The sequence below is a fragment of the Gorilla gorilla genome, chromosome 7 (assembly GCF_029281585.2).
Source record: "Gorilla gorilla gorilla isolate KB3781 chromosome 7, NHGRI_mGorGor1-v2.1_pri, whole genome shotgun sequence".
NCBI lineage: Eukaryota > Metazoa > Chordata > Mammalia > Primates > Hominidae > Gorilla > Gorilla gorilla.
In genome coordinates this window covers 125,648,116-125,669,406 of record NC_073231.2, presented here as the reverse complement: position 1 = coordinate 125,669,406, position 21,291 = coordinate 125,648,116, and the positions used below count along the sequence as shown (strand labels likewise).

Here is a 21,291-nt window from a genome sequence, read left to right as displayed (position 1 = left end):
GATTCCCTTTCTGCTCTGTCATTTTTTTCTTCTTCCCTTTTTAGGTCCTAGTCTGTTTAGAAATTCTGGTTTTTGAGAGTAGCGAGCTCTTTTACTTTTTTCTGACTGCCTAATTTTCACTGATAGTGAATATGAACCACCAGGATGATAAAGTATACATAACTCACACCCATTCAGTCACTAGGACAATCATGTTTGAAATTAAGATACTTGGAGAGCATATGTATGTATGTAGCTATTTGGGATTTTGTCTCTGGAGTATAATATGTGTACAAGTGGTAAAAATAAAAGAAATATATTCTGAAACATACCAGTCTTTATAATGAAGTTGTTATTCTCTATCTTTACAGGGATTTGTGGAACTGACTGTATTTCCCACAGCTGCAAACTTGAATAGAATCAAGTTGAACAGCAAACAGTGTAGAATATACCGAGTAAGGATCAATGATTTAGAGGCTGCTTTTATTTATAATGACCCAACCTTGGAAGTTTGTCACAGTGAATCAAAACAGTAAGTTATGCACTTTAAAAGTCACTATTTTTAACAGTTTTGAAAAAATGTTTTTAATGATTGGATTAGTTTTTCTCAAAGTATTTTTTTTTTAGATCGTTAATAGGCTTTGAATCCCAATCTTTATCTGTTTTACCACTCTGTACATTTGGTTCAAGTGATTTTGCTAGCTGTGCCCAACATAGTTACTAAGTTTCCCTTCTTCATGTTAAAACTTTAAGGAAGTATTATCTGGGAACTTTAATTAGATTTTCTTAGTCATTTTTTTTACTTTCAGTGTTTTTCTTAATTATTTACTTCATAAATTTTGAAAGTAATTTTCAGTGGGTTAGATGGTCACTGTAATCTGTACACCAGAGGCTACTTTAAAATATTCTATAAAATATTCTATAAAAAAGTTTCAGAAAGTAGCTAATGAAATTGACTGCATTAAACTATCTTATAAACATATTAGGTCTAAAGTAGCTCGTTTCTTCACCTTAGATAAATACTACATCTATTGAGGCTACTTCTGATTTTTATCATTAAACATATATTGCTGTTATCAGTTTTATGTTCTACTTTTTCTATTTCATACTTTGTTTCCATTTTCTGTGTGTGTGTGTGTGGGCTTCATTTTTTGTCATCTTTGTGGTTAAATAATACTCCATTTGCTCAGAGTAGTATAGTTTGTATAATTATTCTCCAGTTTTTTGGCATTTTGCAGTCATAAGTAGTGAGTGAATGTTTTGTCACATACAAATTTTTTTCCCTTTGATTATTTTACTTTTCATTTCTAATGGCTGTTTTCAGTATTTTACCTGATTGTGCCCTAGTATTTAAATGTCTACTACTTTAAATACTATCAAGTACAGTTGAGGGCACTTGCTTTTTCAAAGCTTTGATAACATTGAATTATATCATTTCTGTGATTCTTTGTGTTTTGGGGTAGGATGCCAAAACTTTATCATAAACTTTTTAGTCAAGATGATGTTTTAACTAGTCTAGAGGTATAATGCCTTAAGGCAGCAGTTCTTAAAGTGTGATTCCCAGACAAGCATCAGCATCAACTGGGAACTTGTTCTACAGGCAAGTTCTCAATCAATACCCCAGACCCACTGAATCAGAAATTGTGGGTAGGCTCCTACAGTTTGTGTTTTAACAAGCTTGCCAGGTGATTCTGATACAGACTGAAGCTTGAGAACCACTGCCATAAGCAATTGCAAAGGTTTAGAAGGGAGGCTTATTTTTAGACATATTTATGGTCCCAATAATCATTGGTTTAAAATCTTTCACATTTAGAGAGGAGATACACAAATGGGATTGGAAAAATTCAGGGAACCCTGATTTACTCCTGTAACTTTCCATTTCACAAAGGTGAGTTGTTGAAATTACATTGCTTTTAAAGCCACATTTGTAGAACTGACATAAAAAGACTTATTACAAAATTATCTGCATCCCTTTCCCCCCAGAAAACAAAAACAAAAACTTCTACCTTTGGGGAAGTTAGTATACACTAATAAATGGAAAGGTCACCTGATAAAGAGCAGATAGAGGACCCATTACCTTGCCAGAAGGCCAAAATATCCACCCTATCCAGCCTAGAACTCTGCATTTGATAATAGGGTAAGATGCCTGTTTGTCAGTCACAAAAGACAGTGTCTGTACATCTTTTTTACTAATAGTTTGTTGTTGCTGCCCAGGTCTCAGGATAATCTGTTAAGTGTAATGACAGGGATCCTGGTCTGTTAAGGAAGCAAGCTTTACTTTGCTCTTTTTATTTTGATAATATTCCCTAAAATTTTTCTCTAGTAATAATGGAAGATGCCTCATTACTTTTAGTGTTCTAAATCAGCAGTTTCATGGAAGACAGTTTTTCCACGGACCAGGGGGGCAGAGGGGGTTTTGGATGAAACTTCCACCTCAGATCATCAGGCATTAGATTCTCATAAGTAGTGTGCAACCTAGATCTCTTGCATGCGCAGTTCACAATAGAGTTTGGGCTCTTATGAGAATCTAGTGCTGCTGGTGATCTGACAGGAGGCAAAGCTCAGAAGGTAATGCTTGCTCACCCGCTACTCACCTCCTGCTGTGTGGCCTGGTTCCTAACAGGCCACAGACCTGTATATATATTATATTTATAATATAAAGAATGAAAAGGAAGTTATAAAAGAGAATCTTTTCAAAGGTTAGGCTAGGAAATTGGGAAAGATGGAATGTATTTAAAGTTTTTCATTCAACTAGAACCATAGCTCTGTTGGCCATGGCCACTTAGTAAATGCTTGACTAATAATTGTCTACTATGCTTGACTATCCCTGCTTTTTTGCTTAGCTTTAGAATCTTGATTACTCTTTAAGAGAGGTGATTTTCAATATTTTTGCTTCTGTTTATCCTCTGAATTATTCAAAAAGAATTTGAAATTTATTTTAGAGTTTTATTAGACAAAAGTTTTAGAAAGTAGCTAATGAAATTAGCATGAAGGATAAACAAGTATAGGATGGTGGGTACTTACTATTAAGTTGCTGCACAATTCCTAGAGGAAAACTGTAGATTTGTGTCTTATATTTCTGATTGCCATAGCAAAGAGGGTTTTTAAGATTCATAAGACATGACAAAAACACACCAATTATTCAGAAGAAATATTATGTTTATTGGCAGTTAGATATGAAAAAGACAAGTGAAAGATGTTATTTTTAAAGAGAACTTTGGGAAAGGCAGATAGCTAAGGCCTTTAGCATGCTCCTAGATGCTTCTGTTACTTATTTCTAAAATAACTTTCTTTCTTTAATGAACCAATAAAGCTAAAACAGAAATTAAATATAGCAGTTTTGAAATTAAAAGTGAAACATCAAATTCCGTGGTAAATTTGATTTTACCATTGATTTTACATACAAGTATGTCTTAACACTGAAAGAAGTACTATTTAATCACATTTTCTTATTATTTGTTTTAAAGTTAAGGTGCCATGCCCTCCCTATGTTTGATTGAAAGAGTGTGCTTACAGGCCTGGTGCGGTGGCTCATGCCTGTAATCCCAGCACTCTGGGAGGCCGAGGCGGGCAGATCATGAGGTCAGGAGATTGAGACCATCCTGGCTAACACAGTGAAACCCCATCTCTACTAAAAAAAAAAAAAATACAAAAAATTAGCCGGGTGTAGTAGTGGGTGCCTGTAATCCCAGCTACTTGGGAGGCTGAGGCAGGAGAATGGCGTGAACCTGGGAGGCGGAGCTTACAGTGAGCCGAGATCACGCCACTGCACTCCAGACTAGGCGACAAAGTGAGACTCCGTCTCAAAAAAAAAAAAAAAAGAACGAGTGTGCTTACAGTGGTTGAGATTCAGCTCCTTTGAACTGTAGAGGAATATAAGGAAAAGAAACATTTGGATAAGAGGCTGAAAGGCATTTCTATCTATTTTATCCAGCTGTTAGCTGACATGTTACATTACGTATACTAACAATTTAAAAACATATTGGTTATGTAACATGTATAAGCAGCTGTCTTTTTGCTTTACTATTTGTCAATAAAATAATTCAGCACTTGAAGTTTTTCGACATATATTTTGTGTGTGAATCTTATGGATTGTAGACAGATTGTAGATTGTCTCCACAGGAGCTACACTTTGGTGTTTTTGTTTTTGCTGTACTTCTCTTTTCTTAGAAAAAGTTAAATGTAGACTTTGTCAGAGAAACTGTCTCTGTGGATGTTTTTGTTTTGTTCCTAGATAGGCTTTGCCTCTTTTTCTTTTCTTTTTTTTTTTAAGACCAAGTCTCGGCCGGGTGCAGTGGCTCACGCCTTTAATCCCAGCACTTTGGGAGGCCAAGGCGGGCGGATCACGAGGTCAGGGGATCGAGACCATCCTGGCTAACACGGTGAAACCCCATCTCTACTAAAAATACAAAAAATTAGCCAGGTGTGGTGGCAGGCGCCTGTAGTCCCAGCTACTCTGGAGGCTGAGGCAGGAGAATGGCGTGAACCCAGGAGGTGGAGCTTGCAGTGAGCAGAGATCCAGCCACTGCCCTCCAGCCTGGGCGACAGAGCGAGACTCCCTCTCAAAAAAAAAAAAAAGACCAAGTCCCGCTCTGTCATCCAGGCTGGAGTGCAATGGTGCAATCTCTGATCCCTGCAACCTCCGCCTCCCAGGTTCAAGCGATCCTCCTGCCTCACCCTCCCGAGTAGCTGGGATTACAGGCATGCGCCACCACACCTGGCTAATTTTTGTATTTTTAGTAGAGACAGGGTTTCACCATATTGGTCAGGTTGGTCTCGAACTCATGACCTTGTGATCATGAGTTCGAGATCATGATCATGAGTTCGGGATCATGCCTTGTGATCATGAGTTCGAGATCATGCCTGCCTCGGCCTCCCAAAGTTCTGGGATTACAGGCGTGAGCCTCCGCACCTGGCCAGGCTTTGCCACTTTGAGAAGCCCCCCACCCCGCCCCACTTTTTTTTTTTTTTAAAGACAGAGTCCTGCTCTGGCGCCCAGGCTGGAGTGCAGTGACACGATCTCGGCTCACTGCAACCTCCACCTCCTGGGTTCAAGCGATTCTCCTGTCTCAGCTTCCCTAGTAGCTGGGACTACAGGCGTGCACCACCACACCGGCTAATTTTTTTTTTTTTTTTTTTTTTTTTTGTATTTTTGGTAGAGACAGGGTTTCACCACATTGGCCCAGCTGGTCTCGAACTCCTGACCTCGTGATCCGCCTGTCTCAGCCTCCCAGAGTGCTGGGATTACAGGCATGAGCCACCACATTCAGCCAAGAAGCCCTTTTTTATTTTACTTGAAATGTCCCAACTTTTCAGTGTCAAAAATGAGTTTAATTTCCACCAAGGAGGGGCAGCAGAAATGAAATTATCTATTTTAGTATATAAATGAAGTAGTTATCCAGTTATAATGATTTTTTTAAATTGCTGTGGTTTTTTTTAAAGATTTTGTAGATTCTATATTTTAATGCAGACTTCTACATGGAGTTTAAAATTCTTTCATTAATGTCACATAATAGAAATTGGTAATTCCCTTATTGATTATGGTTAAGTAATAGCAATAGTTTAACTGAGCTACAGTGCTGCACTGCCAGTTGGTTTATTAGTATTAGAATTAAGTTATCTTAGAGTTGGAGGGACATTAGAGTTCATTTAGTTTAAACTTCAACATGAAGCCTTACTATTTCATCTTCTACTTGAATACTTCCAGTTCAGCAGGGCTCATAATATGTTTTTCTTAATTTTTTTATTTTTATATTTTTAAAGACAGAGCCTTGCTCTGTCACCCAGGCTGGAATGCAGTGGTGTGATCATAGCTTACTGCAGCCTTGAACTCCTGCACTCAAGCCATCATCTACCTTAGCTTCTCGAGTAGCTGGAACAATATGTGCATGCCACCACGTTCGGTTAATTAATTAATTTTTTATTTTTTACTGGATGCATGGTCTCACTATGTTGCCTAAACTGGTTTTGGACTCCTGGCCTCAAGTGGTCCTTCCGCCTTGGTCTCCCAAAGTGCTGCAATTACAGGCATAAGCCACCATGCTTGGTCCTCATTATATTTTAACACACCCCTTTCATTATTTCTACATGCTGGAAAGTTCTTTATTACATTGAGCTACAGTTCATTTTGCCTTAATAGTCACAAACTTAATCCTAATTAAATACATACCTTTCCCCTAAGTTTTCTCATCTTCAGGCTACAGAATTATTGAGATTACTCTCAACCATTCCTCATGTTAGAAACTCTTTCTCAATTTATTTCCATACTCTTTGTCCTTCTCTGGATAATCTCAGATTTGATACTGTGTTTTCTTAAATGTGGTAATCCCGGAACTCTAGATATGGTTCTTCCTATTTGGACTAATCAGTATATACATTCCAGTAGATCCATTTTGTCCTTTATCTAGATACAGTATTTCTAGTAGCTTGAAACTCATTTGCCTTTTAAAAGTTGTTTTAGGATTAAAAATCACAAACCAAATATCCACTGTCCTCAAGAGAATCACCTAACACCCATAAGGATTCTTGTAGACTCATGGTAAAGGGGTGGCTATTGTTTTATATCAGATAGCAGGAGTAGCTATTCTTTTATATCAGATAAAACACATTAAAGCAACATGAATAGACATTTGTTAAAAGAAGATATAGAAATAGCCAACACATATAAAGAAATTCTCAACATCACTAATGATCAGGGAAATACAAATTAAAACCACAGTGACATACACCTTATCCCAGCCAGAATGGCCATTATGAAAAAGTAAAAACAACAACAAAAAAAACAGATGTTGGCGTGGATATGGTAAAAAGGGAATGCTTATACACTGCTGGTGAGAATGTAAATTAGTACAACCTGTGTGGAAAACAGTATGGGGAGTTCAAGTAGATCTACCACTTGATCTGGCGTTCTCACTACTGGCTATCTATTAAAAGGAAAATAAGTCCCTATGTCAAAAAAGACACCTACATGTCTATGTTTATTGCAGCACAATTCACAATTGCAAAGATATGGAACCAGCCTAAGTCCACATTAACTGAAGAGTGGATAAAGGAAATGTGGTGTGTGTATGTGTGTGTGTATGTATACATGTGTGTATATACACACACACACACCATATATATACACATATACACACACACACACACACACACACACACACACACACACCATGGAATACTACTCAGCCATAAAAAAATAATGAAATGTCTTTTGTAGCAACGTGGCTGGAACTGGAGGCCAGTATTCTGAGTGAAGTAACTCGGAAATGGAAAACCAAATACCATATGTTCTCATTTTTTATTTGTATGTTGAAATCTAAACCATCAGATTATTCGAGACTAAGCTATGGGTATGTGAAGACATACAGAGTGATAGAAGTCTGGATATTGGAGACTCAGAAGCAGGGAGGAGGGAGAGATTTAAAAAATGACATATTGGGTGCAATGTACACTACTTGGGCAACAGATACGCTAAAATCTCAGACATTCCTATTGTAAAATTCATCTATGTAACCAGAAACCACTTGTACACAAAAAGCTATTGAAATTAAAAAAAAAAGAAAAATGAGGCAGCAATCACATTAGGCTCCCTGTCTTGGGCTATCTATTAATGCCTTGAAACTGCCTGTTATGGCCCAGGTAGTTAGTTAACCTAACAAGGTCACATAGGATGCTATAACCCACACCCTATAGCTTAAAAATATATAGCCAATCACTAATCAATGCTATTTCTTTAAACCAGTGAGAATCCCTGACAGACAGTTTTGTGTCAACCCACTTCCTGTCCCTCTTTTTTGTCTTTAAAAACTTGCATGCAACAAAGTTTAAATGGAGGCCATATCCAAGGTTACTTGGGTGAGTCTTCTGAGCAGCTGTTGTCACTTTGGCTCACGTAAACGCTCTAAATTTAAAAAAAAACAAAAAAGTTGCATTTGTAGTTGGATCAAATTTGAGCTTGTAAGCCGTGAAACCCCTAGGCTTTTTCATAGGAAAACCTGTTAAGGTAGATTTTTCACTCAGCAGCCTTATGTCATGGTTCCAGGTTAAATTTTGTTTTGGTTATTTTTAGAGTCATCCTTATTCATTGTGGTTTTGGCTTATTACTTTAATTTTTCAGTTTGTGAAAATTTATCGCGCTGTTTACTAGGGCGTGTGTAGCTTTCTGATTTATTTCCATAAAAGTTTACTTCCATAAAAGTTTACTTCTATAAAAAATTTTTTAAATAGAGGGAAAGTTTACAAATAATTGAAACTGAAGTTTTATAAAATCTGCATCTATAGTTTTAAGAGGCAGATGTTCTTTATTTGACAAATGATTATCATATTAATTCAATATGGATATTTAAAATTCTTAGAGAAAATTATATCTATTCCCTTAATTTACTAATTTTTCAATATCTGTCTATAGCATTTCTTCTCTTTAAGTTGCATTTCTGTAAGGAGGATTGAGAGATGGGGATGGTAGAGGTTATAGGGCAAGGACATATTAAATATTTTGTAGTCATTCTGAAAATTGAAAACACGTTATAATTTTACACTGTAATTTTTGACTTCTATGAAGTTATTATGAAAGAAAACATTTGATTTGTGTGTTGAAATCTAAACCATCAGATTATTTGAGACTGGCTTCCCAGTTGATTCCATTTATAATGACTCACTCATTTTATTTGGACCACTTCACCTTTTCTCAGGAAATGAGGAGATTAAATGAAAATAATTTCCCATAAAAAAACTAATTAATATGTAATGTTTAAATCTGGCTTTCTTTTTGTACAATAGTTATTTTATTTTTGCATTTCCCTGATAACTTGGGGTGGAATACAAGTTTTGCAATCATCAAATTTTATGTTTTTGAAATTTTATTGAAAATAAATTATACTCTATAGATAAAATAGTCCTTAAAATTAGATGGTGTGTTAAGTAAGTGCTGACAAGGATTTGGAGCAACTGGCACTTTCAGATCATGCTGATGGCAATGCAGAATGGTACGACTCTTCTGAAACAGTTTTGTAGATTTTTAGAAAGTTAAATGTGTTTACCATATGACTCTAGTCCCACTGTTAGGTATTTGTACTACAGAGATGAAGCTTATATTCACACAAAAATCTGTACACAAATGTTCATAACAGTTTTATTTCACACTTCCAAAGCTGAAAATAACCTAAATGCCCTTCACCTGGTCAATGGATCGACAAACTGGTACAGTCTATACAATATAATACCACTCAATGGCAAAAGGATCAAATTATTAATATATGTAATAACTTGGATGAATTTCAAAAACCTAGTGACACAAGCCAGTCTCAAAAGGTAGCATTCTATGTGATTCCATTTATTTAACACAAAGGATAGCATAAGGGACTTTTTGGGGATGATAGAACTGTTCTGTGTCCTACTTTTGGTGGTTAACTGAATCTGTACATATGTTAAAATTTGTACAACTGTACACCCCCAAAAAAGTGGTTTTTTTAATTGTATGATAATTTAAAAAAACACAGGCATACCTCCTTTATTGTGCTTTGCTCTGTTGTGCCTCGCAGATACTGTTTTTTTTTTTTTTTTTTTTACAGATTGAAGGTTTGTGATAACCTTACATCAAGAAAGTTTATCAGTGCCATTTTTCCAACAACACATGCACATTTCATGTCTCTATGTCACATTTTTGTAATTCTTGCAATATTTCAAACTTTTTCATTATTATATCTGTTAAGGTAATCTGTGATCAGAGATCTTTGATATTACAATTGTAATTGTTTTGGGGACGCCACAGATGGCATCCATATAAGATGGCAAACTTAAATGATAAACATTGTGTGTGTTCTGACTACTCTGTGGACCAGCTGTTCCCTGTCTCTGTCCCCCTCCTCGGGCCTCCCTGTTTGCTGAGACACACAATATTGAAATTAGGTCAATTAATAACCCTACAGTGGCCTCTGAGCATGCAAGTGAAAGGAAGAGTCTCATATCTCACACTTTAAACCAAAAGCTATAGAAATGGTTAAGCTTAGGAAGGCCAAAAGCTAGACCTCTTGGCCCCAGTTAGCTAAGTTGTGACTGCAAAGGAAAAGTTCTTGAAGGAAATTAAAAGTACTGCTCCAGTGAATACACAAATGATAAGAAAATGAAACAGTCTTATTGCTGATGTGGAGTAGGTTTTAAAGATCTGGATAGAAAATCAAACCAGCCACACCATTCCTTAAGGCCAAGCCTAATCCAGAGCAAGGCTTAACTCTCTTCAGTTCTGTGAATGCTGAGAGGTGAGGAAGCTGCAGAAGAACATTTTGAAGCTAAGAGAGGCTGGTTCATGAGGTTTAAGAAAAGAAACTTTGTCTGTAACATGAAAGTGCAAGGTGAAGCAACAAGTGCTGATGTAGAAGCTGCAAGTTATCCAGAAGATTTAGCTAAGGTTTTTGATGAAGGTTGCTACACTAAGCAACAGATTTTCAGTGTGGATGAAACAGCCTTCTACTAGAAGAAGATGCTATCTGGAACGTTCCCAGCTAAAAAGAAGTCAGTGCCTGGCTTCAAAGGACAGGCTGACTCTTTTATTAGGGGCTAATGCAGCTGGGAACTTTAAGTTAAAGCCAGTGCTCATTTACCATTCCAAAAAATCCTATGGCCCTTAACAATTATGCTAAATATATTCTTCCTGTTCTCTGTAAATGAAGCAACAGAGCCTGGATGACAACAGGTGTTCACAGTATGGCTTACTGAATTGAATATTTTAAGCCCACTATTGAGATTATTGGTCAGAAGAAGAGCCCTTTCAATATGGTACTGCTTATTGACAAGACTCCTGGTTACCCAAGAGCTCTGATGGAGATGTACTAGAAGATTAATACTGTTTTTACGTGTGCTAACATAACATCTATTCTGCAGCCTATGGATTAAAGAGTAGTTTCTACTTTCAAGTCTTATTATTTAAGAAATGCATTTTATAAGGCGATAGTTGCCATAGATAGTGATTCCTCTAAGGGATCTGGACAAAGTCAGTTGAAACCCTGAAAAGGATTCACCATTCTGGATGCCATTAAGGACATTCATGATTTAGGGAGGAGGTCAAAACATCAACATGAATAAGAATTTGGAAGAAGTTGATTCCAAACCTCATGGATGACTTTGAGGGGTTTAGAGAATGAAGTAACTGCAGTTGTGGTAGAAATAGCAATGAAACTAGAATTAGAAGTGGAGCCTAAAGGTAAGACTGAATTGCTGCAGTCTCATGATACAACTTTAATGGACGGAGGAGTTGCTGCTTATGGATGAGCAAAGAAAGTGGTTTCTTGAGATGGGATCTACTGGTGAAGATGCTCTGAATGTTTTTGGAATGTCAGTGTTCATTGTCATTGTCAACAATGTTTATTTAACAGAAAGAAATTATTAAAATATATTGAGAAGTCTTTTCACCTCCAGAACTCTGTGCTTTGTAGTTGTTACCTTGAATAGTTGTTAAAGCCATAGTTATATTATATCCTTCCTAACTGGTAGAGAGATTGATGAAGATGGAGAGGGAATGGCCTCTGTCAAGTTAAGAGTCTGTAGCCTTAATGTTTCTTTAATGGCTTTTCTCATTTTATTTTTCCTTTAATTATTCCATAGAATATGTGGAACTTGTCTTTTTATTTTTATTTTTTAATTTTTTTGAGAAAAAGTCTCACTCTGTTGCCCAGGTTGGAGTGCAGTGGTGTAATCTCAGCTCACTGCAACTTCCGCCTCCCAGGCTCAAGTGATTCTCGTGCCTCAGCCTCCTGAGTAGCTGTAATTACAGGCATGCACCACCACGCCTGGCTAATTTTTGTGTTTTTAGTAGAGAGGGTTTCACCATATTGGCCAGGCTGGACTTGAACTCCTGGTCTCAGGTGATCCACCACCTTGGACTCCCAAAGTGCTGGGATTACAGGCATGAGCCACCGTGTCCAGCTAAAACTTGTCTTTTAACTAGATGAAAAAAGTATTAAGTTATGGGAATGTCACTAATTTTACCTTGTGGCTACACCTAACGGCAGGATGGCAGACATAAAGGTGTACAACGAGGATGTGGCCCATGGTGTTTGTGTATTTCATCTTGTATTCTTGCCCTTCCCATTCCATATCTTTTTCCTGTCTTTCATTTCTTACGTATTTTTTTAAACTAATTTCAGCGAGGAAATGTAATATGTGTATATGTACACATATAAGTTGCTTTTATGGAGTACAATTTACAAACCAGTTGAGAACAACATTTTCACGTTTCCGTAAGACTTCATCGTATTGTTTTCATCAAATGGGAAATCAGGTCAGATAACTATGGAACAAATATTTATGTAGTAGTCTCTCCTGACATAGTGAATATAACAGTGAGCCTGCTGAAAATTCTCTGCTTCATTAAGCTTACATTATGATGCACTAATGGGTGGAGGTAGGTGCTATTACATTTTGAGGAACTGAGTCCCATCCTGATTTGTTTTAGACATGTTAATTTTTGTCAAATTATAAAGCTTGTTGAATCCATTCAATTTTTTGCCACATTGATAGGGAATAATTATTTATTCAGTGCTTCATGTATTCTTTACATTTGTATCAAAAAAGGATAGTGGCTTTGGCATTCCAAAATTAATGAAGAATGTGATAGTCATAATAATAGTCATGTAACTTGGTGAGTAGAATATATATTCTGTTGTATTCATAGATTAATAGTTTTTAACATGGTGAGTAGAGCAAACCATTACTTGGCTAACGAGTGTTCTTAGAAATTATATAAGAAGATAAAATGCTTACAAATAATTGGTATCAAATGATACTTAAGAAAATGCTCAGAGGCCAGGCATGGTGGCTCATGCCTGTAATCCCAGCACTTTGGGAGGCCAAGATGAATGGATCACTAGAGGTTAGGAGTTCGAGACCAGCCTGACCAACATGGTGAAACACCATCTCTACTAAAAATATAAAAATTAGCCGGTTGTGGTGGTGGGTGCCTGTAATCCTAGCTACTCGGGAGGCTGAGGGATGAGAATGCTTGAACCTGGAGTTGGAGGTTGCAGTGAGTTGAGATGGTGCCACTGAACTCTGGCCTGGGCAACAGAGTGAGACTTCATCTTAAAAAAAAAAAAAAAAAAGAAAGAAAGAAAAATGCTTGGTAAGATACATGGCTTATTATTAAAAGTTGGCTCTTTTTTTTCCCCAGGAGAAACCTCAATTATTTTTCCAATGCTTATGCAGCTGCAGTTAGTGCTGTGGACCCTGATGCAGGAAATGGAGAACTTTGCATTAAGGTTCCATCAGAGCTATGGAAACACGTTGATGGTAAAGCACCAAGAGTATATTGACTGTACACTAAAATCATGTTAGATTCAGAGACTAGAGAATTTTACATGAGAACTAATGATGCTGGCCAGGCACTGTGCCTCATGCCTGTAATCCCAGCACTTTGGGAGGCTGACGCGGGTGGATCACCTAAGATCAGGAGTTCAAGATCAGCCTGGCCAACATGGCGAAACCCCATCTCTACTAAAAATACAAAAATTATCCAGGCGTGGTGGGCGCATGTAATCCCAGCTACTCAGGAGGCTGAGGCAGGAGAATTGCTTGAACCCAGGAGGTGGAGATTGCAGTGAGCTGAGATCGCACCCCTGCACTCCAACCTGTGCAACAGAGTGAGACTCCGTCTAAAAAAAAAAAAAAAAAACGAAAAAACACTAATGATGTCAAAATTGTAAATTAACCAGTTGAAATATACAGAATGGGGTTGGAAGCTCTTTTTCTTATTAAGGATCACTGGCTAACAGGATGATATCATTTCAGGGCTGTGAAAAAAGCAATTTATTTCACCGTTGTTTTTTAAAGCAAAAAAAAAAATTTTTTTTTGTTTTTTTTTTGAGACGGAGTTTCGCTCTTGTTGCCCAGGGTGGAGTGCAATGGCGCAATCTTGGCTCACTACAACCTCTGCCTCCCAAGTTCAAGCAGTTCTCCTGCCGCAGCCACCGAGTAGCTAGGATTCCAGTCTCCTGCCACCACGCCTGGCTGATTTTTGTATTTTTAGCAGAGACAGGGTTTCATCATGTTGGCCAGGCTGCTCTCGAACTCCTGACCTCAGGTGATCCACCTGCCTTGGCCTCCCAAAGTGCTGGGATTACAGGCATGAGCCACTGCGCCTGGCCGTGAAAAATATTTTTTAAAAAATCATATAGGTAGAACCCGCACAATATCAAATTAGTTTAGAATTGTAGCATTTTGTGGCAGGAAAGATCCTGAAAAAATCTGGTTAAATTCCTTCTTTTTACAGAAGAGTAATCTGAAGTCTAATGAGAGTGAGTGACCTGCTGAACTTCACTTAGCAAATTATTGGTGAAGTTAAAGCTAAAACACATGGTTCCTGATACTCAGTCTGCAGACTTTTTAAACCTTCTTTGTGTCTTGTATAAAGTTTTAGCCATTGTAATATTGTATATTAGCTTCTGCCTTGCTTATTTAGCCTTATAAAAATTAAGGAAGTAAAAGAGTCCTTGTTTTGTTTATTGGTTTCTGTTGTCGGTGCTGGGGGCCCGGTAGGGTTTGTGGAGGAACTTACCCTAATTTAGGGGACAGACGTGGAAGTCGTCATTGCATTTTTAGGGTTTGGAGATAGTGCATATGATTGTAATTCTTGGAGGGAAATTAAAATCTTATGAAAGCAACGCGGTTTATAGTGAAGAAATCAAGCATAACAAAAAACGTGATAATAATGCAAATTCTCCAGTGGTGTTCCCTACTCTACCTCTCATCCTTGTACTCCCCAGAGTCACCCAGTGTTAAGTTTGTGGGATAATATAAGAGAAAGAACTTGAAAAGTAAGTGTATTAGTCCGTTTTCATGCTGCTGATAAAGACATACCTAAGACTAGGAAGAAAAAGAGGTTTAATGAACTTATAGTTTGACATGGCTGGGGAGACCTCACAATCTTGGCAGAAGGCAAGGAAGAGCAAGTCATGTCTTATGCAGATGGCTGCCAGCAAAAAGAGAGAGAGAGAGCTTGTGCAGGGCAACTCCCATTTTGAAAACCATCAGATCTTGTGACACTTTATTCACTGTCACAAGAACAGCAAGGGAAAGACTTGCCCCTGTGATTCAATTACCTCCTACCAGGTCCCTCCCATACCACATGGGAGTTATGGGCGCTGCAAGATGAGATTTGGGTGGGGACACAGAGCCAAACTATATCAGTAAGTTTGGGGTTGGATTTGGAAGGCCTAAGTGTGCAGTGTGGGAGTTTTGGACTTTTTAGGTATTGTACATTGTCAGAAATGTTGAGAGGAGGATATGGCGTAACCAAAGGTGTATTTTGGGAAAATAATACAAGCAATAGTTACAATTGATTGGAGGTAGAAAACCAATAGGGGCAGCCTGTTGAGTTAATATAGGCAGACATATGGTAAAAGTCTAAACTAGGGTAAGTAGTGTGGTTTTTCATGTAAATCTCAGTCCTCAATTCCATTTCATGTTCAGCATTAAATCTTTGTCTTTATTATATAGACCACTGTAACTTACTTATGTATCAATGTGTGTATATGTTTATTTGTTGCAGAGTTAAAGGTCCTGAAGATACACATCAATTTTTCTTTGGATCAGCCCAAAGGAGGTCTTCATTTTGTGGTACCCAGTGTAGAGGGAAGTATGGCAGAGAGAGGTGCTCATGTTTTCTCTTGTGGGTATCAAAATTCTACAAGGTAGATTATAGATTCTTAAATATTTCAATTAATTTTTAAATTGCATTTTTTATGTATAAGCAAGACATACATTTGGTGTAAAACAAGAAATACTAGTTTTATTCCCTCCCAAATTTAGACTTCTTTCAGATTACTTTCTGTAAGTCATTCCTCTTAAAAAAAAAAAAATTTTTTTTTTTTTTCTTTTTTTTCTCTGTCACCCTTGTTGGAATGCACTGGGGTGCTATCTCTGCTCACTGCAACCTGTGCCTCCTGGGTTCAAGTGATTCTCATGCCTCAGCCTCCCAAGTAGCTGGTATTACAGGCATTCACCACTACACCTGCCTAATTTTTTATATTTTTAGTACAGATGGGGTTTCACCATGTTGGCCAGAATGGCCTTTAATTCCTGACCTCAAGTGATCCGCCTGCCTCGGCCTCCCAAAGTGCTGGGATTACAGGCATGAGCCACCATGCCCGACCCCTCCTCAATCTTACATCTCCCTTCTTGTCTCTCATTTTCATGTCTACTGTTCTAAAATAATCATCTCACTTGATTCCTTCTTTTTTAAAAACTTTATATTGAAGTAAAACATACATACAGAAAATTGCACAGAATGTAAAGCTCGATGAATTTTCACAAGTGAACAAGCCTACATAATTTACACCTAGAGACAAAGAATATTACAAGCATTATAGAGACCTCCTCTCACCTGCTTTCATACTCTACTTCCCCACTCCACATTCTGCTACTCAACTCTGCTTATTTATTTATTTTTTTTGAAACAGAGTCTCACTCTGTTGTCCAGGCTAGAGTGCAGTGGCATAATCTTGGCTCACTGCAATCCCCACCTCCTGGGTTCCAGTGATTCTCCTACCTATCCTCCCAAGTAGCTGGGACTACAGGCATGTGCCACCACACCTGGCTAATTATTTTATTTTTACTAGAGATGAGGTTTCGTCATATCTTTTGTAGAGATAGCCTGTTGCACCAGCTGGAGCGCAGTGGCGCAATCTCGGCTCATGCAACCTCCACCTTCCAGGTTCAAGTGATCCTCCTGCCTCAGCCTCTGGAGTAGCTGGGATTACAGGCAGATGCCACATGCCTGGCTAATTTTTGTATTATTAGTAGAGACAGGGTTTCACCATGTTGGCCAGTCTGGTTTCCAACTCCTGACCTCAGGTAATCCACCTGCCTCAGCCTCCCATAGTGCTAGGATTACAGGTGTCAGCCACTGTGCCCAGCCTGTCCTCAGATTATTATAATAACTTCTCTAAACCAGGGATAATGTCTTACACACTTTTATGCCTCAATACTAAGTACCTACCCTGTCACGTAACACCTTACTGAAGTGATGAAAGCTGACTATAAATTTTATATCTAACTTAACCAACACTCAGTTTGAATTTATACAATACGTTACATACTCCAAAAAAGCAGTTTTATAATTTAATGGAATAAATTGTGAATGTTAGTTATGCTTTATAAAACTTTTTGCTGTGAGCCTTTTTTAGTTTCTAGAAATGAATGCTGCATAAAAACTGACTAATGTGCATATACAAGTTAAAATTATTTTTTAAAACACTGAAAGCTAAGAATTGCTTAACTCTTTTTAGGGTTTGAACTGATGGTACCACATAATATATTTTCTTAATATTGCCAAATAGTATTTGGAAACAGATTTTATTTTATCAGATTTTTTTCAGGTTGTACAGTAAAAAGCTTCAGTAGCCAAATAGCTAAAGGTTTTGTTTGTTCATTTTCTAGAAATGCTAAAATAATGCTAAAATGCATGTGGGGAAAACAATGTAGAGAACTCTTTGAATACATTTTCTATACTGTCAATCTTTTTTCTAGATTTTGGTTCCCTTGTGTTGATTCATACTCTGAATTGTGTACATGGAAATTAGAATTTACAGTAGATGCTGCAATGGTTGCTGTTTCTAATGGCGATTTGGTGGAGACAGTGTATACTCATGATATGAGGAAGAAAACTTTCCATTATATGCTTACCATTCCTACAGCAGCGTCAAATATCTCCTTGGCCATTGGACCATTTGAAATACTGGTAGATCCATACATGCATGAGGTAAGTCAGAGCTCTCCTCTCTTACTCTCCTCCTGGCCCTTTACTGCTTTTAAAAAGATAGATATTGGCAAGGCACGGTGGCTCATGCCTGTAATCCCAGCACTTTGGGAGGCCAAGGTGGGCGGATCACAGGGTCAGGAGATCGAGACCATCCTGGCTAACACAGTAAAACCCTGTCATTACTAAAAATACAAAAAATTAGCCAGGCGTGGTAGTGGGTGCCTGTAGTCCCAGCTACTCGGGAGGCTGAGGCAGGAGAATGGCTTGAACCTGGGAGGCAGAGCTTGCAGTGAGCTGAGATTGCGCCACTGCACTCCAGCCTTGATGACAGAGCGACATCTCAAAAAAAAAAAAAGGTAGATATTAATGAAATATTAAGTCTTCCTTCACTCTTTTTTCAACTATCAAGAATATGACTAGAGAGAAAATGTTTCCTTATCTCATATATATAATGATGTGAATTCTTGAATGAATTTCTTTCAAAATGTTGTATTTAAAATTCAGATTATTTTCCAACAGAGTCTTAGCATTTCAAAAGAGCTTCAGTTATATCTTGATTTAGCGTATAGGTAGATTTCTGTAACTAATTTTGTTCATTACTAATGACATCTTTTCATTTATCATGTTTTTGAATGTTGTGGTCCCATCTCTGGAATCTAAAATATTGTAAATTCAAAATTAAAGAGCAAGATTTATTCTCTCTTCAACCTATACAGAGGAAACAGACAGACAGTGTTAGAAACCTGGTTAGCAAACTCATGAAGACTTCTAGTTTCTTCCCAGCACATATTTTATCACAATTCATTTATCAACTGACAGGCCAAATCACAGTTTTAGGCCTCCCCAAGCATGAGACTTCTGCTGATTAGGAAATGATTTATTAGTTGTTAACTCTCTTCTTTCGTCTTCAATTTAGGTTTATTTTTTAAAAAAGAAATATATAAGCATATAATTCGACCACATATATCTCCACAGCATTTCTTTTAGTCATGTGAATAAAAATTGAGGGCAGCAGGCTTTCGGTGAGCTCCTCAGTTTGCCTTTTATATTTGCCTTGCTGAAATTCACAGGATTTGTAAAATCACTCATGGAAAAGATTCAGGATATTTTGTGCTGGTTTTGCTTACGTTGTCTTAACAATGACTCTTTTTAAAGGTTTATCCACTGATAAGATTAGCAGTGAACTTTATTGTCTTTGGTAAATGATCAGCTTTAAACATGCTACCTGACTTTAAACTATACTACAAGGCTACAGTAACCAAAACAGCATGGTACGGGTACCAAAACAGAGATATAGACCAATGGAACAGAACAGAGCCCTCAGAAATAATACCACACATCTACAACCATCTGATCTTTGACAAACCTGATAAAAACAAGAAATAGGGATAGGATTCCCTATTTAATAAATGGTGCTGGGAAAACTGGCTAGCCATATGTAGAAAGCTGAAACTGGATCCCTTCCTTACACCTTATACAAAAGTTAATTCAAGATGGATTAAAGACTTAAATGTTAGACCTAAAACTATAAAAACCCTAGAAGAAAACCTAGGCAATACCATTCGGGACATAGGCATGGGCAAGGACTTCATGACTAAAACACCAAAAGCAATGGCAACAAAAGCCAAAATTGACAAATGGGATCTAATTAAACTAAAGAGTTTCTGCACAGCAAAAGAAACTACCATCAGAGTGAACAGGCAACCTACAGAATTGGAGAAATTTTTGCAATCTACTCATCTGACAAAGGGCTAATATGCAGAATCTACAAAGAACTCAAATTTACAAGAAAAAAACAACCGCATCAAAAAATGGGCGAAGGATATGAACAGACACTTCTCAAAAGAAGACATTTATGCAGCCAACAGACACATGAAAAAATGCTCATCATCACTGGCCATCAGAGAAATGCAAATCAAAACCACAATGAGATACCATCTCACACCAGTTAGAATGGCGATCAGTAAAAAGTCAGGAAACAACAGGTGCTGGAGAGGATGTGGAGAAATAGGAACACTTTTACACTGTTGGTTGGTCTTCAACCATTGTGGAAGACAGTGTGGCAATTCCTCAAGGATCTAGAACTAGAAATACCATTTGACCCAGCCATCCCATTACTGGGTATATACCCAAAGGATTATAAATCATGCTGCTATAAAGACAGATGCACATGTATGTTTATTGCAGCACTATTCACAATAGCAAAGACTTGGAACCAACCCAGTCCATCAGTGATAGACTGGATTAAGAAAATGTGGCACATATGCATCATGGAATACTATGCAGCCATAAAAAAGGATGAGTTCATGTCCTTTGCAGGGACATGGATGAAGCTGGAAACCATTATCCTCAGCAAACTCGCAAGGACAAAAAACCAAACACCACATGTTCTCACTCATAGGTGGGAACTGAACAATGAGAACACTTGGACACAGGAAGGGGAACATCACACACCGGGGCCTGTCGTGGGGTGGGGGCATGGGGGAGGGATAGCATTAGGAGATATACCTAATATAAATGATGAGTTGATGGGTGCAGCACACCAACATGGCACATGTATACATTTTTAACCTGCACATTGTACGCATGTACCCTAGAACTTAAAGTATAATAAAAAGTGATAATATAAAAAAATTTTAAAAAATCAATGTTTGATTAGTACCGATTTTGTATTTAAGAAGAATGTTTTTCTACTCTGAGCTATTGAATAGGAACAAGGCAAATGATAGTCAAGAATTGTTTTTCCTGACTTAGTCTTCTCTGTGTCAAATACATGACTTGTTGTCTGCATTATCAGTAAATTTGCTGTTTTGTAGGTTTGTCTAAAAATTAGTCCTTTTTTTGGTGAATAGTATTTTTTATTTGCATACACAATAAAATTATGATTAAATATGATTAATACAAACAGAGTGTTAATCATGATACAAATTTGGGCCCTGATTATTAGTAATACATAGATGCTTTTCTCCACTCTTATGGTAGCCTCTAATCTGTTCTTTTTTAAATGCTATTAGAAGAATAATTTTTATGATAAAAATTTCCCTTGCCTTTATAATTCTGCAGTAATTAGAACTCTTTAGCATGGCTTTCAAGATCTTCTATAATTTGACCGTAATAGATGTTATATTCAAAATAGTTTACTTATATTTCTCTGATCATACCTTTTTTCTTCCCATCTTTGACCCTGGGACGTTCTCTTTTCCTGTACCAAAAGTTTCCTATCAAACTTCTGTTGAACTCAAAAAGATTACCACAGCTTCACACTCCTGCATGAAACCTTACACGGTTGTTCTAGTCAGTGACCTGTGTCATTGTTGATGGCACTCATTTGGCACAGATCATAATAAGAGATAGCATATGATATTTGTGTGACCAAAGTGAGACGTAACCTAATGAAAAAAACCAGAGTTGCTATTTCTGTTGCAGGTATTTTTTAATCTCCTAACTACCAGTAAACTTTTCTGCAGTTTTTGGTGTGTAATTGAAATGTTAGAGGGGACTACAGTAATTATTTTTATATGCAGATAATATGATTAACATTAACTGTTGATAAGATAGTACTA

General features: G+C 37.4%; 1 protein-coding gene across 5 annotated transcripts in view; it reads left to right on the top strand.

The window, feature by feature from the left end:
• TAF2 (TATA-box binding protein associated factor 2) overlaps positions 1-21,291 on the top strand; it is a 98,277-nt gene that overhangs the window by 12,968 nt on the left and 64,018 nt on the right. For 4 of the 5 annotated variants that reach the window (XM_055349247.2, XM_055349249.2, XM_055349248.2 and 1 more), the window contains exons 3-6: positions 351-511; positions 13,142-13,260; positions 15,518-15,659; positions 17,497-17,728. In XM_055349247.2, coding sequence (XP_055205222.1) covers positions 351-511; positions 13,142-13,260; positions 15,518-15,659; positions 17,497-17,728 — 654 coding nt within the window. Of the gene's footprint in view, positions 1-350; positions 512-1,792; positions 1,868-13,141; positions 13,261-15,517; positions 15,660-17,496; positions 17,729-21,291 lie in introns of those variants that run through there. The other variant, XM_055349250.2, reaches the window with a different exon arrangement.